Source organism: Lytechinus pictus, chromosome 7 (genome assembly GCF_037042905.1).
Source record: "Lytechinus pictus isolate F3 Inbred chromosome 7, Lp3.0, whole genome shotgun sequence".
NCBI lineage: Eukaryota > Metazoa > Echinodermata > Echinoidea > Temnopleuroida > Toxopneustidae > Lytechinus > Lytechinus pictus.
Genome location: NC_087251.1, coordinates 22,486,658 through 22,504,729, shown reverse-complemented (window position 1 = coordinate 22,504,729; position 18,072 = coordinate 22,486,658). Strand labels below are relative to the sequence as shown.

Below are 18,072 nucleotides of genomic sequence, written 5' to 3'. Positions count from 1 at the left end.
AAAAGTTCGTTTGTCCAATGTCTTTCCCAGACCCTAAGACACATTTCTACCATTCATTATTTACATACCACATTTATTGATACTTTTATTCAATTCAGATTATCCAGAATCATTTGAAAAAGGGGCACTTTTGATTGAAAGGTGTATAATTTATGCAAATTAGGTAATGAAATGTATGGTTACTGCATTTTTTTTCATTAGTTTTCTTTTGCTACTTCCACAAACGCTTTGCATCAAATTTGACATTTCTATGAAGTAGCTTTACATTTTTACAAGTGTTTTTAGTAAATTACTCATTTTAGAGGCTAATTTACATAATTTATGCTAATTAGGGTTAATTTGCATAGATGCAGGGTGTCTCTTTGGATAAAAATTTTCCAATGGGTTAAAGGAATATACATGCCAAGAGGCACATTTGTACTAAAAAATGCAGCGTTCACCCCTTTTTGCAGTTAACAAGTCTACTACATCGAAATTGGCAGGGGTCATGAAATCATTCCATATCGATTCCTTATCAATTATGTAAATCCTTTCCCACAACAAGAATTAATTGTTACTAATCATAGTTTCTCATTCTGAACAGAAAACTTCTACAAGCGTAATGAGGCAAATATATTGAGGGGTAACTTATACGGTGTACTAAAAAGAAGAAAAAAAATATCAAACGTATTATATTATTTGTCGATAATTTTGCAAGGGAGAAGCGAGTGAACAGAAATCGATCTTTTTTGTCAGATAATTAAACCTTTTATAAAATGTATGAAGAAATCAAATGGTCAGGATGTTAAAAGAAATTATATTGATATTCGAATACACATTTTGTGAGCATTCTAGGGCAGAGGCCACCCCCCCCCCTAAAAAAACGAATTGCCCTCAGTACACATATCAACACTATTGTCATGATTATCATGACTATAGGGAAGTTCAATCGAAGTCGTTAACATTTGGAATGGCCATTAGTTCAGCACGACGAAAGAGCATCGTCTTCTTTATAGTACTCACAATATTTAATCGGAGAAATTAAAATTAGCAAGAAAATATTGAAACCGTCATCACGATTACTGATTGATATTAAAGAAATGACATAATGACATATAATGTAATACATAATTGTTTCGTCTGATATTTTGCACCGAGAAAGTGGGGAAGTAATCAATAATTTATTTTTTTATTTTTATACTCTCAGAAAATATCATGATTTCAATATTATGTTAAATAAGATATCAAATTGACTTGAATAAAATGAACAAGTATAAAGCCTTTTATCATTTTATTATCTAAACATTTAGAAAACATGCAGTGTGTGCACACATTTCTCTAACAGTTCAATTTTGCGCATGCTCAGACCACATAAACACAGAACTGAACATGCGCATATCAATCAATATTTGATTCAACTATCCCATTTGCCTTCAGTCGTGTTTTGAAGAGGATGGTAGATTCCGATCAAGTCGATCTGCGCATGCTTAATTTGCAAGAATGTATGAATGCTGTCGTCAAAGTCATACCTTCCCTCGTGTTAGCACAAAATGAAGAGCAACTAACATGACCACACCCCAAGAGTTCAACTTTAATTTTGCTCCCAATTTGTAGAATAACGATCTACGATAGAGCATGACATCGTTCTCTATTACTCGATACCCCTTTAAATTATCCCTTTTCATTGATTTCTCATCTAATCTGTTCAAGTGTCATTCTTCTCACTTTTCTGACCCCCTCAGAATCCATGCATTATTCTGGTTGATCCGTGATATTCAAGGGTTTATTTCCAATTCGCCCAATGCCAATTCGTCCAATTGTCAACTCGTCTACTGTCATTTGGTTTACCATCAATTCGTCCACTATCCACATGGTCTAATTGCCCATTGTCCACTCAACATTCGTCTAATTACCAGTTGGTCCAATAGCCATTTAGTCCATATACCATTTGGTCTAATTGGACAAAATGTTAATTGTGCAAAATGAATGACAATGAAATGGATATTAGACCAACTGGTAATGAGACGAAATGGTCATAGACGAAATGGTGATAAGACGAAGTGATCATTGGACTAAATGGTTATTGGACCAAATGGTTGTTAGACGGAATGTTGATGGACGGAATGGCATTAGGCTAAATGAAAGAAGACCGTGTGGTGAGTGGACGATTTGGAGGTAGACGAATTGGCAATTTACCATATTCAGAGCTGTACAGCCTATCGATTGAAAACCTACCCACTATATACAATAATACGAATTTGTTTAAAATGATTGTAAACAAACAAGGTAACTGCTGGTAAATATGAACAAACAACAAAGAAGGGGGGGGGGGCACGGCCCTCTTGATCTACAAATAAACTCTTCCATCCCTCTATATCACGTAAGATGTAAATCAGTGGACGGGATATCTGTCCTTGCGACATACACATTTCTTGGTACCACATTACGGGTACCCATGGAATCAACTTTTGGAATAACAAATTTAGGTGTATCGCCCTACTGTGGATGTCTTGCCGGTACCATTTTAATCTTGGTTTGTTTATGTTATGGGAATGCAAGAAAACTAGAGGAATATCTTGCTTTGTTTATGTTATGGGGATGCGAGAAAACTAGAGGAATATATTGCTTTGTTTATGTTATGGGGAAGCGAGAAAACTAGAGGAATGTCTGTTTTCGTCGTATCCAAACCTTGAGACACATTTTCTGCATTAAGGGAGTATAAAAGACTCAACACAGTGGACATCAACCTTCAGTAGAAACACCTATTAGGAATTGGAAAACGACACCTCTCCACCACCACCACCACAATCACCACAACAAACTATTGAAATATACATTTACATCTATAATGAATGAGATATATCAGATGTGAAGTAAAATATCACCGATGTACTTTGAAAGGGAATGTGACAATGCAGACCCCAATATGCATTTGATTTCTTTCTTGATAAACAAAAGATGCATGACCTAGTCATATCTTTCCATACTTTTTTTTATAATTGATTTAACCTTTTAATCATTTAGTTTGTTTATTCATTTTCAACAAGTATATTATTTACCCCCCCCCCCCCACGCCAGCCCTCCAACTTTTTCATTACTTGAAAATTAAAAGAGGAGTGATTCAGAGGTCACTCCCAGTCCCCATGTAGAGGCACCAAGTAGAGGCATCCTCTAGGGGTACAACAACCAAGAAATATCACATTACATATTCCTACTGGTGATTTTTAGTTACACGCGTGTACCTAAATTGCGAGAGAGAGAGGGGGGGGGGTGGAGGGGTGGATATATCGTCGGGAACATGTTGGATATGTAAGGGGAAAACAATAAAGTGAAATTCGGTCATGCGAAATAGGAAAGCAAATCAGTTCATTCCAGTTCAATATGCTGATGCTCAACTAACGTCCATGTACAACTGTTTATTTTTATCTAACATTTACATGCCCCCGTCTCCCTAAATCATCAAATCTAAATCCATATCAGCCTGGCTTTCTCCGGTAACATGACTGTGTCGTCTCCAAAAACTCGGGATTTCTTGCCGACGAATTAACGCGAAAAAGGTCAGGATGCTCTGCCTAATTCAAACAGCGTTCACGGGGATTATGCGTCCCTTCGTGGGGGGAAAAAAGAAGGGCCGAGGAAAGGGGTATCCCTTTCATACAATTCGATCGCCCACTTGGTTGGGTTAATATTTGCAAAAGCATATATTAGCGCCTGTGAGCTTCTCCTTGTTGAGTACTGATGTAGTTTGTGTTTGTTTCACCTCTGTGGAAAATGCAGGCTTGTATATACATATAGAGTTTAGGAAAGAAAAAAAGTTATATTAAATCAAAAGTACAGAAAGAAGGTAAGTATTTACACCGTAGTCTGCTTGTGATGGCACTTTGGAAACATAATAAAGATACGTTAAGAATAATATGAATGAGGATGCTAACGATATTTAGTCTGAACTGTACGAGGGTTAGGGTTAGTGTAATAGGGTTTTGGTGTAATACTCTTGAAATATAATCATAGCTTTTGTTACGTTTTCATTATTTATTGTTAATATCTTACTATAAAATTGTCTATCCGAACTTTGAATCTCGTTTCAAATAATTTTAGATTTTAAACTAAATCTTAAGGATTTAAATTTGAATTCACAGTAGGGCCTACATCTGGCCTTTGTTCAAAGCCGATCTTGCTTTATTTTAAATCCCTGTTTATAGAGTGCAAGCTTTCGTGTTCACTTCATTACCAATTATAGTTTGTCGTGTTTCTCCAATGGGTGAATGGATGGCACCCGGGATGAAATAGCATGATGCCCAAAGGCTGACATAGCGCCTACATCCTTTGATGAGCGCCTGAACAAATAACGTGCATAATGATGGAACAGACCGAAAAGTCAAATTTCCGCAGTGGATTGTTGGCGAAGTTGACTCAGATATGCAACGAAAACATTTAGGTAAGTATAAATAAAATGATGGTCGGTCGAGAATGTGAAGGATATCGGGCTACACACATACAAAAAGGAGAAAGAAGGGGTGCGATGACACATATCACTGTAGAAGCAGCAGTTCTGTGGTCACTTCTACTATGCTATACTTGTTCCTGTATAAACTACATGTATTTGCTGTTAAATACTTATAAACTTATATTCATATACGTTATACGTTTTCTTTGCACTAGAGATACAAAAGTAGACACAGAAAAAGACGTAAAAAATCAGTAGATAAAAGAGGAGGGGTAGAATGAGACTGTCCTTCGTGGTATAGGAAGAGACTAGAAGTAAACGTAGATTTAGAAGTAGACATAAAATGTAGAAGCAGACGTAGATGCAGAAGTAGACGTAGACTTGGAAAATACATAGATTTTGTATTAGACGTACATGTAGAATTATAGATGCAAACGTTAAAACAGAGGTAGAAGTAGATATAGAAGTACACATATATGTAGACGTAGATGTAGAAGTAGACGTATATATAGAAGTACAATAGATATAGAAGTAGACCGAGATGTAGAAGTACACATAGATGTAGAAGTAAAAATAGATGTAGAAGTAGACGCAGATGTAGACGTAGATGTACAAGTAGACGTAGATGTACAAGAAGACATAGATGTAGAAGTAGACGGAGATGTAGAAGTAGATATAAATGTATAGACGTAGATGTAGAAGTAGACGTGTAAAAGTCGACATAGATGTAGAGGTAGAAATAGATGTAGAAGTAGACGAAGAGGTAGAAGTAGACGTAGAAGTAGACATGGATGTAGAAGTAGGCGTAGATATAGAAGTGGAAGTAGATGTAGAGGTAGACGTAGATGTAAACGCAGAAATAGATGTAGAAGTAGAAACAGATAAAGAATTAGACGTAAACGTAGAAATAGATGAAGAAGTAGAAATAGATGTAAAGGTATACATAGATGTAGATGTAGACATCATTGTAGATGTAGACATAGATAGATGTAGACGTAGATGTAGAAGTAGACTTAGATTTAGAAGTAGAAATAGATGTAGAAAGAGACAGAGATGTAGAAGTAAAAATACATGTAGAAGTAGACGTAGATATAGAAGTCGATGTAGAAGTAGAGATAGATGTAAAATGAGATGTAGAATTAAGTAGATGTAGAAGTAGATGTAGAAGTAGCTGCAGAAGTAATAAATAGATGTAGAAGTATAGATGTAGAAGTAGACGTAGATGAAGAAATAGAAGTAGAAGTAGAAATAGATGTAGACGTAGATGTAGAAGTAGATTTAGATGTAGAAGTAGACTTTGTTGTATAGAAGTAGATATAGAAGTAGAAGTAGAAGTAGAAGTAGATGTGGAATTAGATATAAATGTAGAAATAGATGTAGTAGATATAGATGAAGGAGCAGGCATAGATGTAGAAAGAGACGCAGATGTAGAAGTAGATAAAGAAGTAGACGTGGATGTAGAAGTAGACGTAGAGGTAGAAGTAGACGTAGAAGTAGACATAGATGTAAAGGAAAACATAGATGTAGACGTAGATGTAGAAATAGATATAGAAGTAGACGTAGATGTAGAAGTAGATGTAGAAGTAGACGTAGATGTAGAAGTAGATGTAGAAGTAGACGTAGATGTAGACGTAGAAGTAGACTTAGATGTAAAGGAAAACATAAATGTAGACGTAGATGTAGAAGTAGATGTAGACGTAGATGTAGAAGTATACGTAGAAAGTAGACATAGTTGTAGAAATAAACGTAGATGTAGAAGTAGACGTAGAAGTACACATGTAGGTGTGAAAATATAAAAGAAAGTTTAAGTATACATGGAATGGGACGTAAAGGTAGACGTAGGAATAGACAGCATAATACAATATCGACACAATCAAAATACAAACCAATGCTCCTTAACCGTTCAATCAACAAGACATATAAATATTAAAAGAACATTACTGACGACAAATCGCGGTAGTTTTACTGCGACTTTGAAGGAAGATCATTTATTGACAGTCACGACTACTCGCAAACATCCGTGAAATGACACTCCGATCGCACAACCGTCCTTGGGTGTTATCGCTTCCAGCTATCGATCACTTTGATTTGTTCACCTTTTTTGGCGCGGACATATTCCATCTTGGTGGATCGATAACCATGCACGCATAATGTTGTCTGTCTTTGTATGACATGATCGTGATGGTGATCAAGTATTTAACTATCATGACAGTATGGCAATGGACAAATATAAAAATCGTTAGTAAAATATCGATGTTACACGGAATAGTGCATAACGCATACGTGGAACATGAATTAAATGTCAATAGACGAATTAAAAGTTAAATAGGTCGCAAAGGTCAAACAGTTTATCGAAAGCTTGAAAATTTCATCAGGGTTTAACTAAGACTTAAAAATAAAGATTTGTGGTATGAATATTTTCGTCATCGCTTTAATATGCTATTTTATTTCATGCCTCGTTATACAAGCTTTATTAAGAGAGAGAGAGTGTGAAAGAATGATGGGAAGAAAAAAGCAATTAACAGTTTTGTTAATTACAATCTCTGTCTGTAAGCATGGTAAATACAACTAAGTGATGTTACATAAGGCATGACGTTTAATCAGCGTTATATAAACCAACAGAAATACACGTTTAATTGATTTATTTTTTTCTCACACGAGCTCCAATATTTCTGGGAAAAACACATCTGCACAATCACAACCTAGCTTGGGTTAATTGCGGTAAATCAAAATTCGAACCTGTGAAAAGCGTCTGGGTATTTTGTCACAATGTGATATAAATTTTGATGAGAGGAGGAGAACACAATAGTTAGACAAAAAGTCCAAGCAGGCCAAAGACCAATTCCTTTCCTCATGCATCCCTGACCCGACACTTTGGACCGATTTATTACAATCAAAATGAATTTGGACTATGGAATGCTAATTAGCAGGGACTACCCTTTGGGATATTAGATCTGCATTGTATTAAAATACATATATATTTCTTTTTCTCGCAAAAGAACTTGGCAAGCATTATTCCTAACCAGGTTACTCAGCAAAACATGTAAAATCACTTCATGGGCTTTTTTTATCGATTTTTTCTTTTACTCACTATTTTAATCGTACCTTTTTTTTTCAAATTAATGTACGGTGTTCTTAATTCAATTGTCAAAAGTTGATACATAATTATTTCCTTTTAAAATAATCTAAATCATGTAATAGTAGGACATCCTGTGTTTGGCGTGCACATGTATGGATGCATTAGGATCATAACATATTATCATGAAGACATAATAAGCATTGATCGTCAACAAAATAGTATTTTGTGTCCTTAAATATCAGAGGAAAACAAGAAAGAGAAGTGAGACAATTGGATGCCCTTGAAACTTTTATTGCATGAGAATGAAATACTAAAAAGCAATCGAATCTTCATAAAAGAAAGGTCTATTTCAAACAACCAATCATTCATTAAAAAACAAGATGCACTGGGTCATGTTATCATAACAAATACCACGATATGATTATCCGTTTACAACTTCTATCAAAAGCGGTACAAGGTCGGTATTCCTGAGGTAAAAAAAGCAAGGTTATTCGGCATGGTTTTGGACAGTCATGCAGTTTGTGAACAATCTTCATAAACTATATGAGGATAACTAAAGTGCATGTCTACTGTGTTATGTCCTATTGCCCATCAAACAGTTTTTCCTGCAAGATAAAAAAAGTGCGTTTTTGTAAAATTTCAAGCATGTCCAGTTTGATATTCCTATTTACTTGTTATTTACTAATAAAACCATGACAAAAATATTTATACAATATCAAAACTCTGAAAAAAATAAAGGCATACATAAATTACATCTGCCCTCTTGCCCCCCCCCTTCCCCTCTCTCTCTTTCTCTCTCTCTCTCTAATATGAGAAGGGGTGGAGAGGTATCCTTTTCAAAATCATTAAAATTATGGTAGAATATATAGGCCTACTAATGAAGTAACATGGGATGAATAAAGAATGATTACAATACATCAAATATAAATACCAAGCATTAGCTCTTTGGAATAAATCTAAGTCTCCAGTCGATACAGAAATACCAAGGTGACCTACTTTATAAGAGAAAACAAATTAATTATTTGCAATGTACCGATAAAGGACACAGAAATAAAAGTTCGAGACTCTGATATCAATAAATCTTAAAAATGAAGACGTTTCTTACCCCAGCACTTTCGTTTCATTTGTTTCATTAATCAATCAACAATGTATTCTGACTCACTGGTTGTTCTTATCACTGTCATATGTTTTCATTGCTTACCTTTAAAACAGATGAAGAATATTCTCTGATCAGTTTTACGCACCAAAAGTTTTTGTTGTGTATTTTTATGATGACATCTTGCTTTTTACGGTATTATTTCCCCAAGTAATTCAAAATGGGAGAACCAAGCCCACTTTCGAAGGGAAAACGGACAGGGAAAAAACTGCACCCCTTCACTCAAACTGTTTATTCAATCTTGTATATTTGGACCATCACTACGCCATTGCCCCTACCAGAGTGATTAACCCCTTACTCCCTTTCGAATCCAGAGTACCCCTATTTCCCCATTGCACTTGCACTAGTCATTTTATGATTCCCCCGCCATCTCCCAACCCACTTCCTCCTTCATGAATATTCCACTCTTCATCATTCTTAGATGTTGGTATCCATGCTCTCTTCGACATGTTCGGCAGTAAATTAATTCTTTTGCAGCCACCATCCATCTGTTCTCCCTTCCTACACCCCTTTCTGTCCCTCTCTCTCTTACCCCCCCCTCCCCCCCCCCCTTTCTCTCATCTCTCTCTCTCTCTCTCTCGCACCATCCCCACTTCAACTTCGCTTTCTCAGAATATAATTATGAAACAAGAGAAACAGGCACTAAGAACATTTTTGTACTAAAATGTTCACTCTTGGATTATTCCTAATCTTTTAATATTCTATGTTACATCCTCTTCTTTCCTTTCTCGTAAATATAATCGGGAAGAATATACCACCTTTATTTTTTTAATCATTGCCATTGAACCGATTATGAGGGTCATCTCGGTTTCATTAAAAGGAAATCAGATTCATAATAATCGTAATGTAAGATTTGCCTTGAGAATTTATTCAAGGTTTGGACTATCTTATTGCATAAGATCTACAGATCATTGCAGAAAAGCGCTCAAAACGCATCCATCTTATTCTTCTTTCTCCTCCTCCTCCACATAATCAATTAATCATCATCATCATATTCTTCTTCTTCTTCTTCTACTACTACTACTACTACTACTACTACTACTACTACTACTACTACTACTACTACTACTACTTCTTCTTCTTCTTCTTCTTCTTCTTCTTCTTCTTCTACTACTACTACTACTACTACTACTACTTCTTTCACTCCACTTCTTCTTTTCACTCTACTTCTTCCTCCCCCTCATCTTCCTTTTCTTTTTCTTCGTCTCATTATTTATTACTATTTTCCTTTTTTCTCTTTTATTCTTTACCTTCTTGCCTTCTCCTTCTCATTCACTCCATCCTCTATAATCCTTCTTTTCCTTATCTATATATCTCTATTTTAATTTGTCGTCGCTGTCATAACCACAACCACCACCAATATCATCATCCATTTCCTCATCATCGCTCATATTTTTCTTCTTCAGTATAATGATCATGATCATCAACTTTGTCTTCAGCATCATCCATCATCAGCAGTATTACCATCATCTTCATTATCATCATCCTCATCACTGGTCTTGATTTGGTCATATGTTTTTTTTCTGTACAGTGTGCTCAACGTATATATAGAGTCCGCTGTTTCACTCAAATCACCGGACTTCATATCGATCGAGGAATCGGCGGACCCTATAGATCGATGTAATTCTGACACACACTTACCTTAAAAATACATACATCCAAATCTACATCTCATCCTCATCTAAATTCTCCATCACCATTGACGTCTGGCGATTATAATATTCCAGATTCGATGTTTCAATGCGACAGAACTTACACATGTCATCATGTAGAATATCATTATTGGAAATTGGAATGGGCAAGATTCTTCCCCATTATCCCTTTCTCACAAATGTCAAAGCATCTCCATCAAAATAATCGCCAACCATCATAGCCGATTTCGTTACTTTGCATTTCCCCGTGGGTAAGGCGTTACCATAAGGGGATCGACATACACATGAACATCCCTATTTCAAATTCTGAAGTAATACAGAGCTGTGAGATTGTGGTCTTCACAACAGCAAAAAGTGACATTGACGAATAGATCAGAACGTGGTGGTAGAAAAAAAATGATCAGAAGGATAATGTTTTCCTGCTCTTTCTCTTCTCGTTTACTGTCTCTCCATCTCCTTCTCTAGCCATTTATATTTTCTTTTAAAACCAAATACAGACACTTCCCCCTTCTCAGTCTGAAACTGAAAGCAGCATATGGAGGAACGGAAACTCAGTAACGATAAACCATTCGATCGTTGAAGAAAATATGAGTTAGTACATTAATGCGAAGTCAGGGAATAATGTCCCCTGTATCGATTGTATTGCTATTTGCTCCACATTTTTTAATGACTGCTACACAGAATTTCTATTGTGTAGCATTTTTTTTTACCATACACGACTACAAAGAACATACAGTTGAAAGCTTTCCTCTTACAATCAGAAACGCTAATCAAATTTGAGAAGTAAAATTTTATTCCCTGAATGTATACATCTATTGATAATTATCTACCAGAATATGGAAAGTTCGCCCCTTCCGCCCCCCTCGTTCCAGAACATAGTGCACTTCTATACGATCGATCTACAGCCATGCCCAATTTATTATCATCGTCATTGCCATCACGTTGTACGTCCACATGAGAAGCATAAATACTACATTCTTTGACAACACCATCCATCACAAAATAATACACTCTCAATCTGGCGTAGTGGCGTTACAGGGAATGATAAGGATCGACCGCCCAGGTGATTTCTTTTTCTAGCTCTACAAAAGGGGAAAACAAAGAAGGAAAGGAATTCGAATGAGAAGAAACAAAGAGTTTGGAACGAAAGGGCTTGTATTACAGTTGTACAATATCCCAACTTTTTTTTTTTTTTCAAATTTATTTTCACTCTATGAAATAGGGCCTTCTTGTACCTTAAAGCATATATTCTCTTGTATCTACAACATTATATTTTGATGCTGCCAACGCGACACTGCCCCTCTTTTCAATATATACGTCTCGCTTTAGTCCTATATCTCAGAAATCGGAACATGGCACTCTCGATGGTTGTTCAGATAATGACGCAAAACTTGCAGTCCACTCACCCCCCCCCCCCCCCATACAGCAAACTGAAATTTGTTATCATTTCAAATAATTACAATATAATTGATAATATTGGGAAACTTTACTAAAACATGATTCTACCAATTTAACCCAGTTTGTATCTGATAGGTACGGTATTTCATTCTTTCATATCCATGTAACCATAACTGATCTCGTGGAATTCATTTTGCCAGTCTGGAAGTGAATACTGACGAGCAAATGCATTATTTTTTTTCTTTAAAAGGGCAAACCAATACCACAGAAGACTACCATATGATTCAAACCTTCACTTATAGAGGTTCTTCCCATTTCAAACGGTGATCAAATGGCGATCAACAACCGTAACGCGATCGTTTATTTAACATGTGTTTATAAAGATTTAACATCTCTAGAAACCTTACAAATTGGAACATAGGGATTGGTATTCATTTGCCGGGGTTGCCAATGATGTTACAAAAGACCGGGGGAGCGTTTCATGAAAGGATTTTATCCGACAAGTCCTGTTTCATCCGACAATTACCGTAGTAACAGTACCTCTCAGCCAATCAGTATCAAGGAAAGTTGTCAGATCTGACAACTTGTCGGACAAAAACGTTGATGAAACGCTCCCCAGTTCAGCTTCTTTACCATGTCAGATACACGCTTTGTGTTGAAACTTCGCGCTACATAAAATGATATATGTGTCTTCTCAAAACCTTGCGTGCTGTCAAACTGACAGGTTACGTGACTAACAAGCTGTGGGTTTTTACAAGATAATTATTTGTGTTATCAACACTGGTTGAGCTAAAGAACGTATGACATCCATATACAACATGGATTTTTGAAGTAAATTTGCTCCTCATTAACTTCACGTGATTAACGTGCATCAAAAACACACGAAACCAAACTCAATGAAAGAAAGTCATCGACGTCACTATCCAATGGACATTCATTAACTCTGTTCATCATAACTGGAAAACCTATACAATATTTCTAAAGGCATGATTGGATGAATAAAAAGGTAATTCACTCTTGAAGGGTGAAAGCTGTAAACGCAAATATTCGCCAAACAAGCGCTGCAGCAGTAATGTGTTTGGTTTGACGATGTTTACAGGCCTCGCATCAAGCATCATATTTCAACCATCACTTCGGTAAATACCATTGTCAATGTTGATCTTGATTACGTAACACCTACTCCTCTCGTTCGAAACCTCGACCATGGTGAAACCTTTCGACATATACATCAAACAATATAGTACTTCCTTCAAGAAATATAAATGGAAAAATATGACAAATATTGCGATGATGCTTATTATTATTATTTGGTTCAAATTTGAAAGATTCATAATTTGCATTACAAGTAGAAGAAAACCCAGACAATTTCCCATTCACAGGGGTAAAACCTCAAAAGAATGCTATCGGCTGTTTCATAAAGTTGTTTGTAAACACACCAAATATGGCACACGACCAAGACGGCTGGAATAGGACTTATGGAAGGCAAAAACATTCGCTAAAATTTGTTGCAATTTGCAAATGAGGCAAAGCATATTTTCACAGGGACGGTGCCAGGGTATTTATTTTTATTTTAGGGGGAGATGACCTCAATGTGGTGTCACTTAGCTTCTCAATGGAACAACCTGGGTTGCATAAAGTTACACGACTCAGGCCTCTCTTTTTGATACTCTTCTTTTTCTTTTCTTCCTTCTTCGAGATTCTTTTCCCTTTTTTTAATGTCAGAGAGGCGACCGCGCCCCTGCCAACATGTTCCCCTATAGCCTAACCCCATTTTATTCCGCAATAAGTGAAACAATTCCTTAGTTTGTTAATATTTCATGAGGTCATAATTTGGCACTTGGTATTCCACTTGTTCTGAAAGTCATGTACAACTTTACGAACTCTAGCATACACAACACTGGCTATGTTTGTCTTCTTTCTGTTCGAAAAGCGAGTTGAAACAAACAAAAGGAATTCAATTCAAACGAAAGCTATATACATGTACTAATCAAATATTGTCAAGACGCACTTGACAACTCCTTTTATCACGTTACGTCTTCATTGATTTCAACATGTTGGCTATACTTGGCCCCCCCCCCCTCCCTACTCTATCGCGTCAGTACCAGCTTGACTTGTACTTTCAAACTCTCTGAAATTATAGTACTTGTTTCATAATTAAATCGCCACTAATTCATTCTTCTTGATTACTGCTACAACTACAACAACTTTTACTTGTACTTCTACAAATCTTGATGTTGCTGCTACTAGACTACTAATTGCTGATATTATCCTCCTCCTCCACAACCTACTCCTCTACCTACCCCTTCTAGGGCCTCCTCCTCCTCCTTCTTCTTCCCCTCCTTCTCATCCTCCTTCTCCTCCTGTAACTACTACTACTACTACTACTACTACTACTACTACTACTACTACTACTACTACTACTACTACTACTACTGCAGCTAATGCTGCTGCTGCTGCTGCTACATGCAACTGCTACCACACTCCTACTAGTGTTGCTTCTACTTGAATTACTACTATTACCGCTACTGCTGCTGCTGCTTCTATTGCTATAGTATATACAATCATAAGTGCCGATTCTCCTAATTACTGTACTCAACAAAACTTTTTATTAATAAATGTTATCAGTCAATCAAACACAAGGATTATTATAGCTAATGGCAATTACCAGTGAATATTGCAGAAAAAATGCTTAAGGGCATTTTCACGGCAACTGACGTTACACGGTACAATTTACACACTTTTCATTGTGTGTATGATTATCTCTAAAACAACAAATGATGGGAGTTTGCTTACTGACGTTACACGGCACAATTTTACATGTCAGTTACCGTGAAAATGCCCTTAAGAGCACCACCCTAAACATCTAATCTGTCAGTCAAATTTTGATTTAAGTAAGAAAAAAAGCGGTTACTAGCCCTTAATGAGAATCAAAGATTGGGACAAATCAAAGTGCAGTAAAATGATGGAAAAATCATTAACGTTGGCCATTATTGTTGAAATCAATCGAAATAACAAATAAAGAATTTTTTAAATAGGGGTCTTGAACGAGTGTTGGTTTATCGTTTTTAAATGAAAAGGTTAATGCAGAGAGGGTGATGAAAGGTTGGTTGCATGAGAACTTTGCCCTAAAATATTGATAGCAGCTGTAAAACAGGGTTATGATTATGAATAAGGGAAATCAAATCCTCATAATAAAATAATAAATCACAAAAAGCATGACTTTTCTCAGCTGTTTCATAATGGATACGTTATGTTTTTTTGACAGAGCTCAGAGATACGAAATAACAGCCAATGGATAATAATAATCTCGATACAATGTCTACATAGATGACCGGGCCGCGACATACAACAATCTATGACGGTTAACAATGAATACGAAGTTATGAGAATATCATTAAAATGGCACAGTTCATCTCAATTACACTCCTTGACATCGTAGATCCATGATCCTCACATATTTTTCTTAATAAAACAAAACAAGTTTCTATTGAGATTATCTATTTGGGGCGACATTAATGTTATCTCTACCTACACCCTTCTCCCAACGACCCCCACCCCCCCCCCCCCATCTCTGCATTTTTGCTTCGTTATTTATGCAGGGCTCCATGATCTTAACCATGACCAGTATAATGATAACGGTGAAAACAAAAAGGAAAGTGGAATACTAGTAAGGCATCTCTCTTCCTCCAAGCCCCTAAACCTCCTCAAGTCCTTAAAATTAGAAACATTATTTTATAAAAGTATCAAAACCGATTTCCAAATGTTCGGAAAGAAAGTGCACATACGACAAACATGCACCAAAGGGATAACAATGTCGGTTGCTTTTCAGGAAGGAATGTAGGTCAGATGCAATAAGATGTCCCGGTTTCGTCAAGACTCCGGGAGCACTGGTTGAAACAATGTAGGTGTAAGGTCTGCATATCCAGTTAAGAAAGCGTTAATAACAAAGCTTACTTTCAAATCGGGTAACCCGGTAAGGTAACGCCTGGAAGGTGTCATTACAAGTTTGCCTGATGACATCCCCATGGCATTACAGATTTAAGTCACATCAAGAAAAAAAACACCCAAATCCATGCAATCCATTCATCCACGCAGAAAAATACAGAGAAAAGGGGGATTGACAAATTTGACTTACAAATTCTGGGTGTTGGAATTCAAATTCAATTGTGCCATTGATTTAATCTCTGTCCCGCGGCAGTTGGTGACGAAGGGCTGGCAAGAGCAAAATGTTGGGCAGGAACCTTTCCCTCCTACCCCATCCCCTTGAGTCACCTCGCCCCCTCCTCCAGGGCTTTCAGCTTGAAAGGTAGGGCTGGGGACCAAAGGGCTAGGCCAATACGGCTGCAAGGTACTTGTGACATTTACGGCTTCACAGTAGATCACCGTCCCGTAGCACATGGCGAGGGTGACGAGGAGAATCCGTCCGACAGCCCGGTGGGAATCCAAACTACTCATGCTTTTTTTTAGGTTGGTTTTCTCCCTTGTTAACAATATGTAATCACTATCAGAGACAAATTCACCTTTTCTCTAAAGAGATAAGTGAAAATCCAATGGAGAAACACCAGTAACTCTTTCAAATTCTAGAAACATAACAAAAGTTAACTTTAGCGTGTCTTTGGTATAGTCCGTACAACATCCGAACAGGCGACATTTGAAGCTCCTTGGTGAGACAATTGGGTTCGCTCGACTTCGCTGACACCAGTCTTATCATCCAATAACAATCACCAAGTACAACCGTAAGTGTGCGAGCGATGCCACGAGCTGCGCTGTTTGCATCGTCTCGGTAGTTAGCCAATCATCATCGGAGCACTGACGAAAATGGCACTGGAGTGTGGATCAAAATACACGTATATCTCACAATTTCACACCGCTCAGCCCTACATTTCTCCCCGTCACCTCTCTCTCACCTTTCTCCTCCCTATATCTTAAAGATTCCTTAATAGCCCTTGTACATAAGACCCCTCTCAACGGCGGATCCAGGGGAGCCGAAGGGACTCCCTCCCCCCACCCCCCTTACTGGCGGAGCAAAAAGGTAAAAAGGGGAAAGAAAGACACACAAAAGGAAAAGGAAGGAAAAGGAGAGAAGAAAAAAGAAATATGGGAAAAGAGGTGGAATACAATTGACTTGGAAAATACAAACATATCGCATATCACGTTCGATGAGATACATATCTTGTTCAATAGGCTGACATGGTGCTTAAAAATTTCAAGTTTTGCTGTCAATATACAAAGCATATTTAAGCTCGGTCATCGAGGTTTCATTATTTTGTTTGATCTACGAATTTATTTTAAAAAAGTGCTTTGTAATTTTTTTAGGGGGTCCAAGCATCAATATTTTTAAGGTCGCGCTGTGCGCTCGCATTATTCTCATTGTGTATTCCATAAAGTTCTCAAAATATCCCTTTTCAGGACTGATTGTCAAAAACTCAAAACCTATCAGCCAGCGCTGCGCGCTCGCATTTTTATTGGTGAGTTATGTACACCTCTATAGTAATTTTATATATAACAAACTTCTGAAATATACCCTTTTCATGACAGCTTGTAAAAAAATCAGCCCGCGAGTTGCGTTAGCATTATTGTTAAAAATATATTTAACCACGCATAATATTGATAATTACAAAAGTGTTTAGATGTTTCGCGGTCTCATTATAGGCCTATTAAATTGATGAATAAGATAACATTTTCATGAATTCCTAATAATTAAATTGTCCCTTTTCAGAATGGAATATCGACAAGTTTCATCTCGCGCTTAGGAAGAGGAATAGGAAGACACTTATCATTTTCATATGATGACCGAGTGTCCTTAAAATGTCCCTGGCCTAGGTCAAAATAATAACATAAGAATATCAGCTCGTGCTTCCCTTCCCCCATTTATTTAGTGCGATCCATATCCACTTCACAATTATATTCCTACATTGTGCTTGGAATAGTGCTTAAATTTACCCTTTTAAGGTCGGAATAAAAAATATTTTCAGCACGCGCTTCGCCCTTGCATTATTGATTTTCAGGAGTAAAAAAATATATTTATAATGCTCAGATTATAGGTCTAAATCTAAAACACGCTCATGCATGTTTATTGAGAAACGCAGCTTGTTCTTTATTTAAAACGTGCTTAGATTATTATCCAGTTTCATATCAGAATATCAAAAAATTTCTGCTCGCGCTTCGCGCGAGCATTATTAATGTAAAAAGATAACCAATTACCCATCATTTTCATGAATAGAGTGTCCCGCCTTTACGTCTATAAATCTTATTTTTTCCGCTCGAGTTTCGCGCTCGCATTGCTTAGTCATAATATAAAAAGAAGTGCTTGGAATGTCCATATTTTAGATCAGAATTTCAAAAATAAGCACCGAGAAAG

At 36.8% G+C, this 18,072-nt stretch overlaps 1 protein-coding gene across 1 annotated transcript in view; it reads right to left on the bottom strand.

The window, feature by feature from the left end:
- LOC129265390 (thyrotropin receptor-like) overlaps positions 1–16,444 on the bottom strand; it is a 128,550-nt gene extending 112,106 nt beyond the window's left edge. The window contains exon 1 of the mRNA XM_064102220.1: positions 15,847–16,444. Within this exon, the coding sequence (XP_063958290.1) occupies positions 15,847–16,166 (320 nt within the window). The 5' untranslated portion in view covers positions 16,167–16,444. The remainder of the gene's footprint in view (positions 1–15,846) is intronic.
- Positions 16,445–18,072: the final 1,628 nt, after the last annotated feature.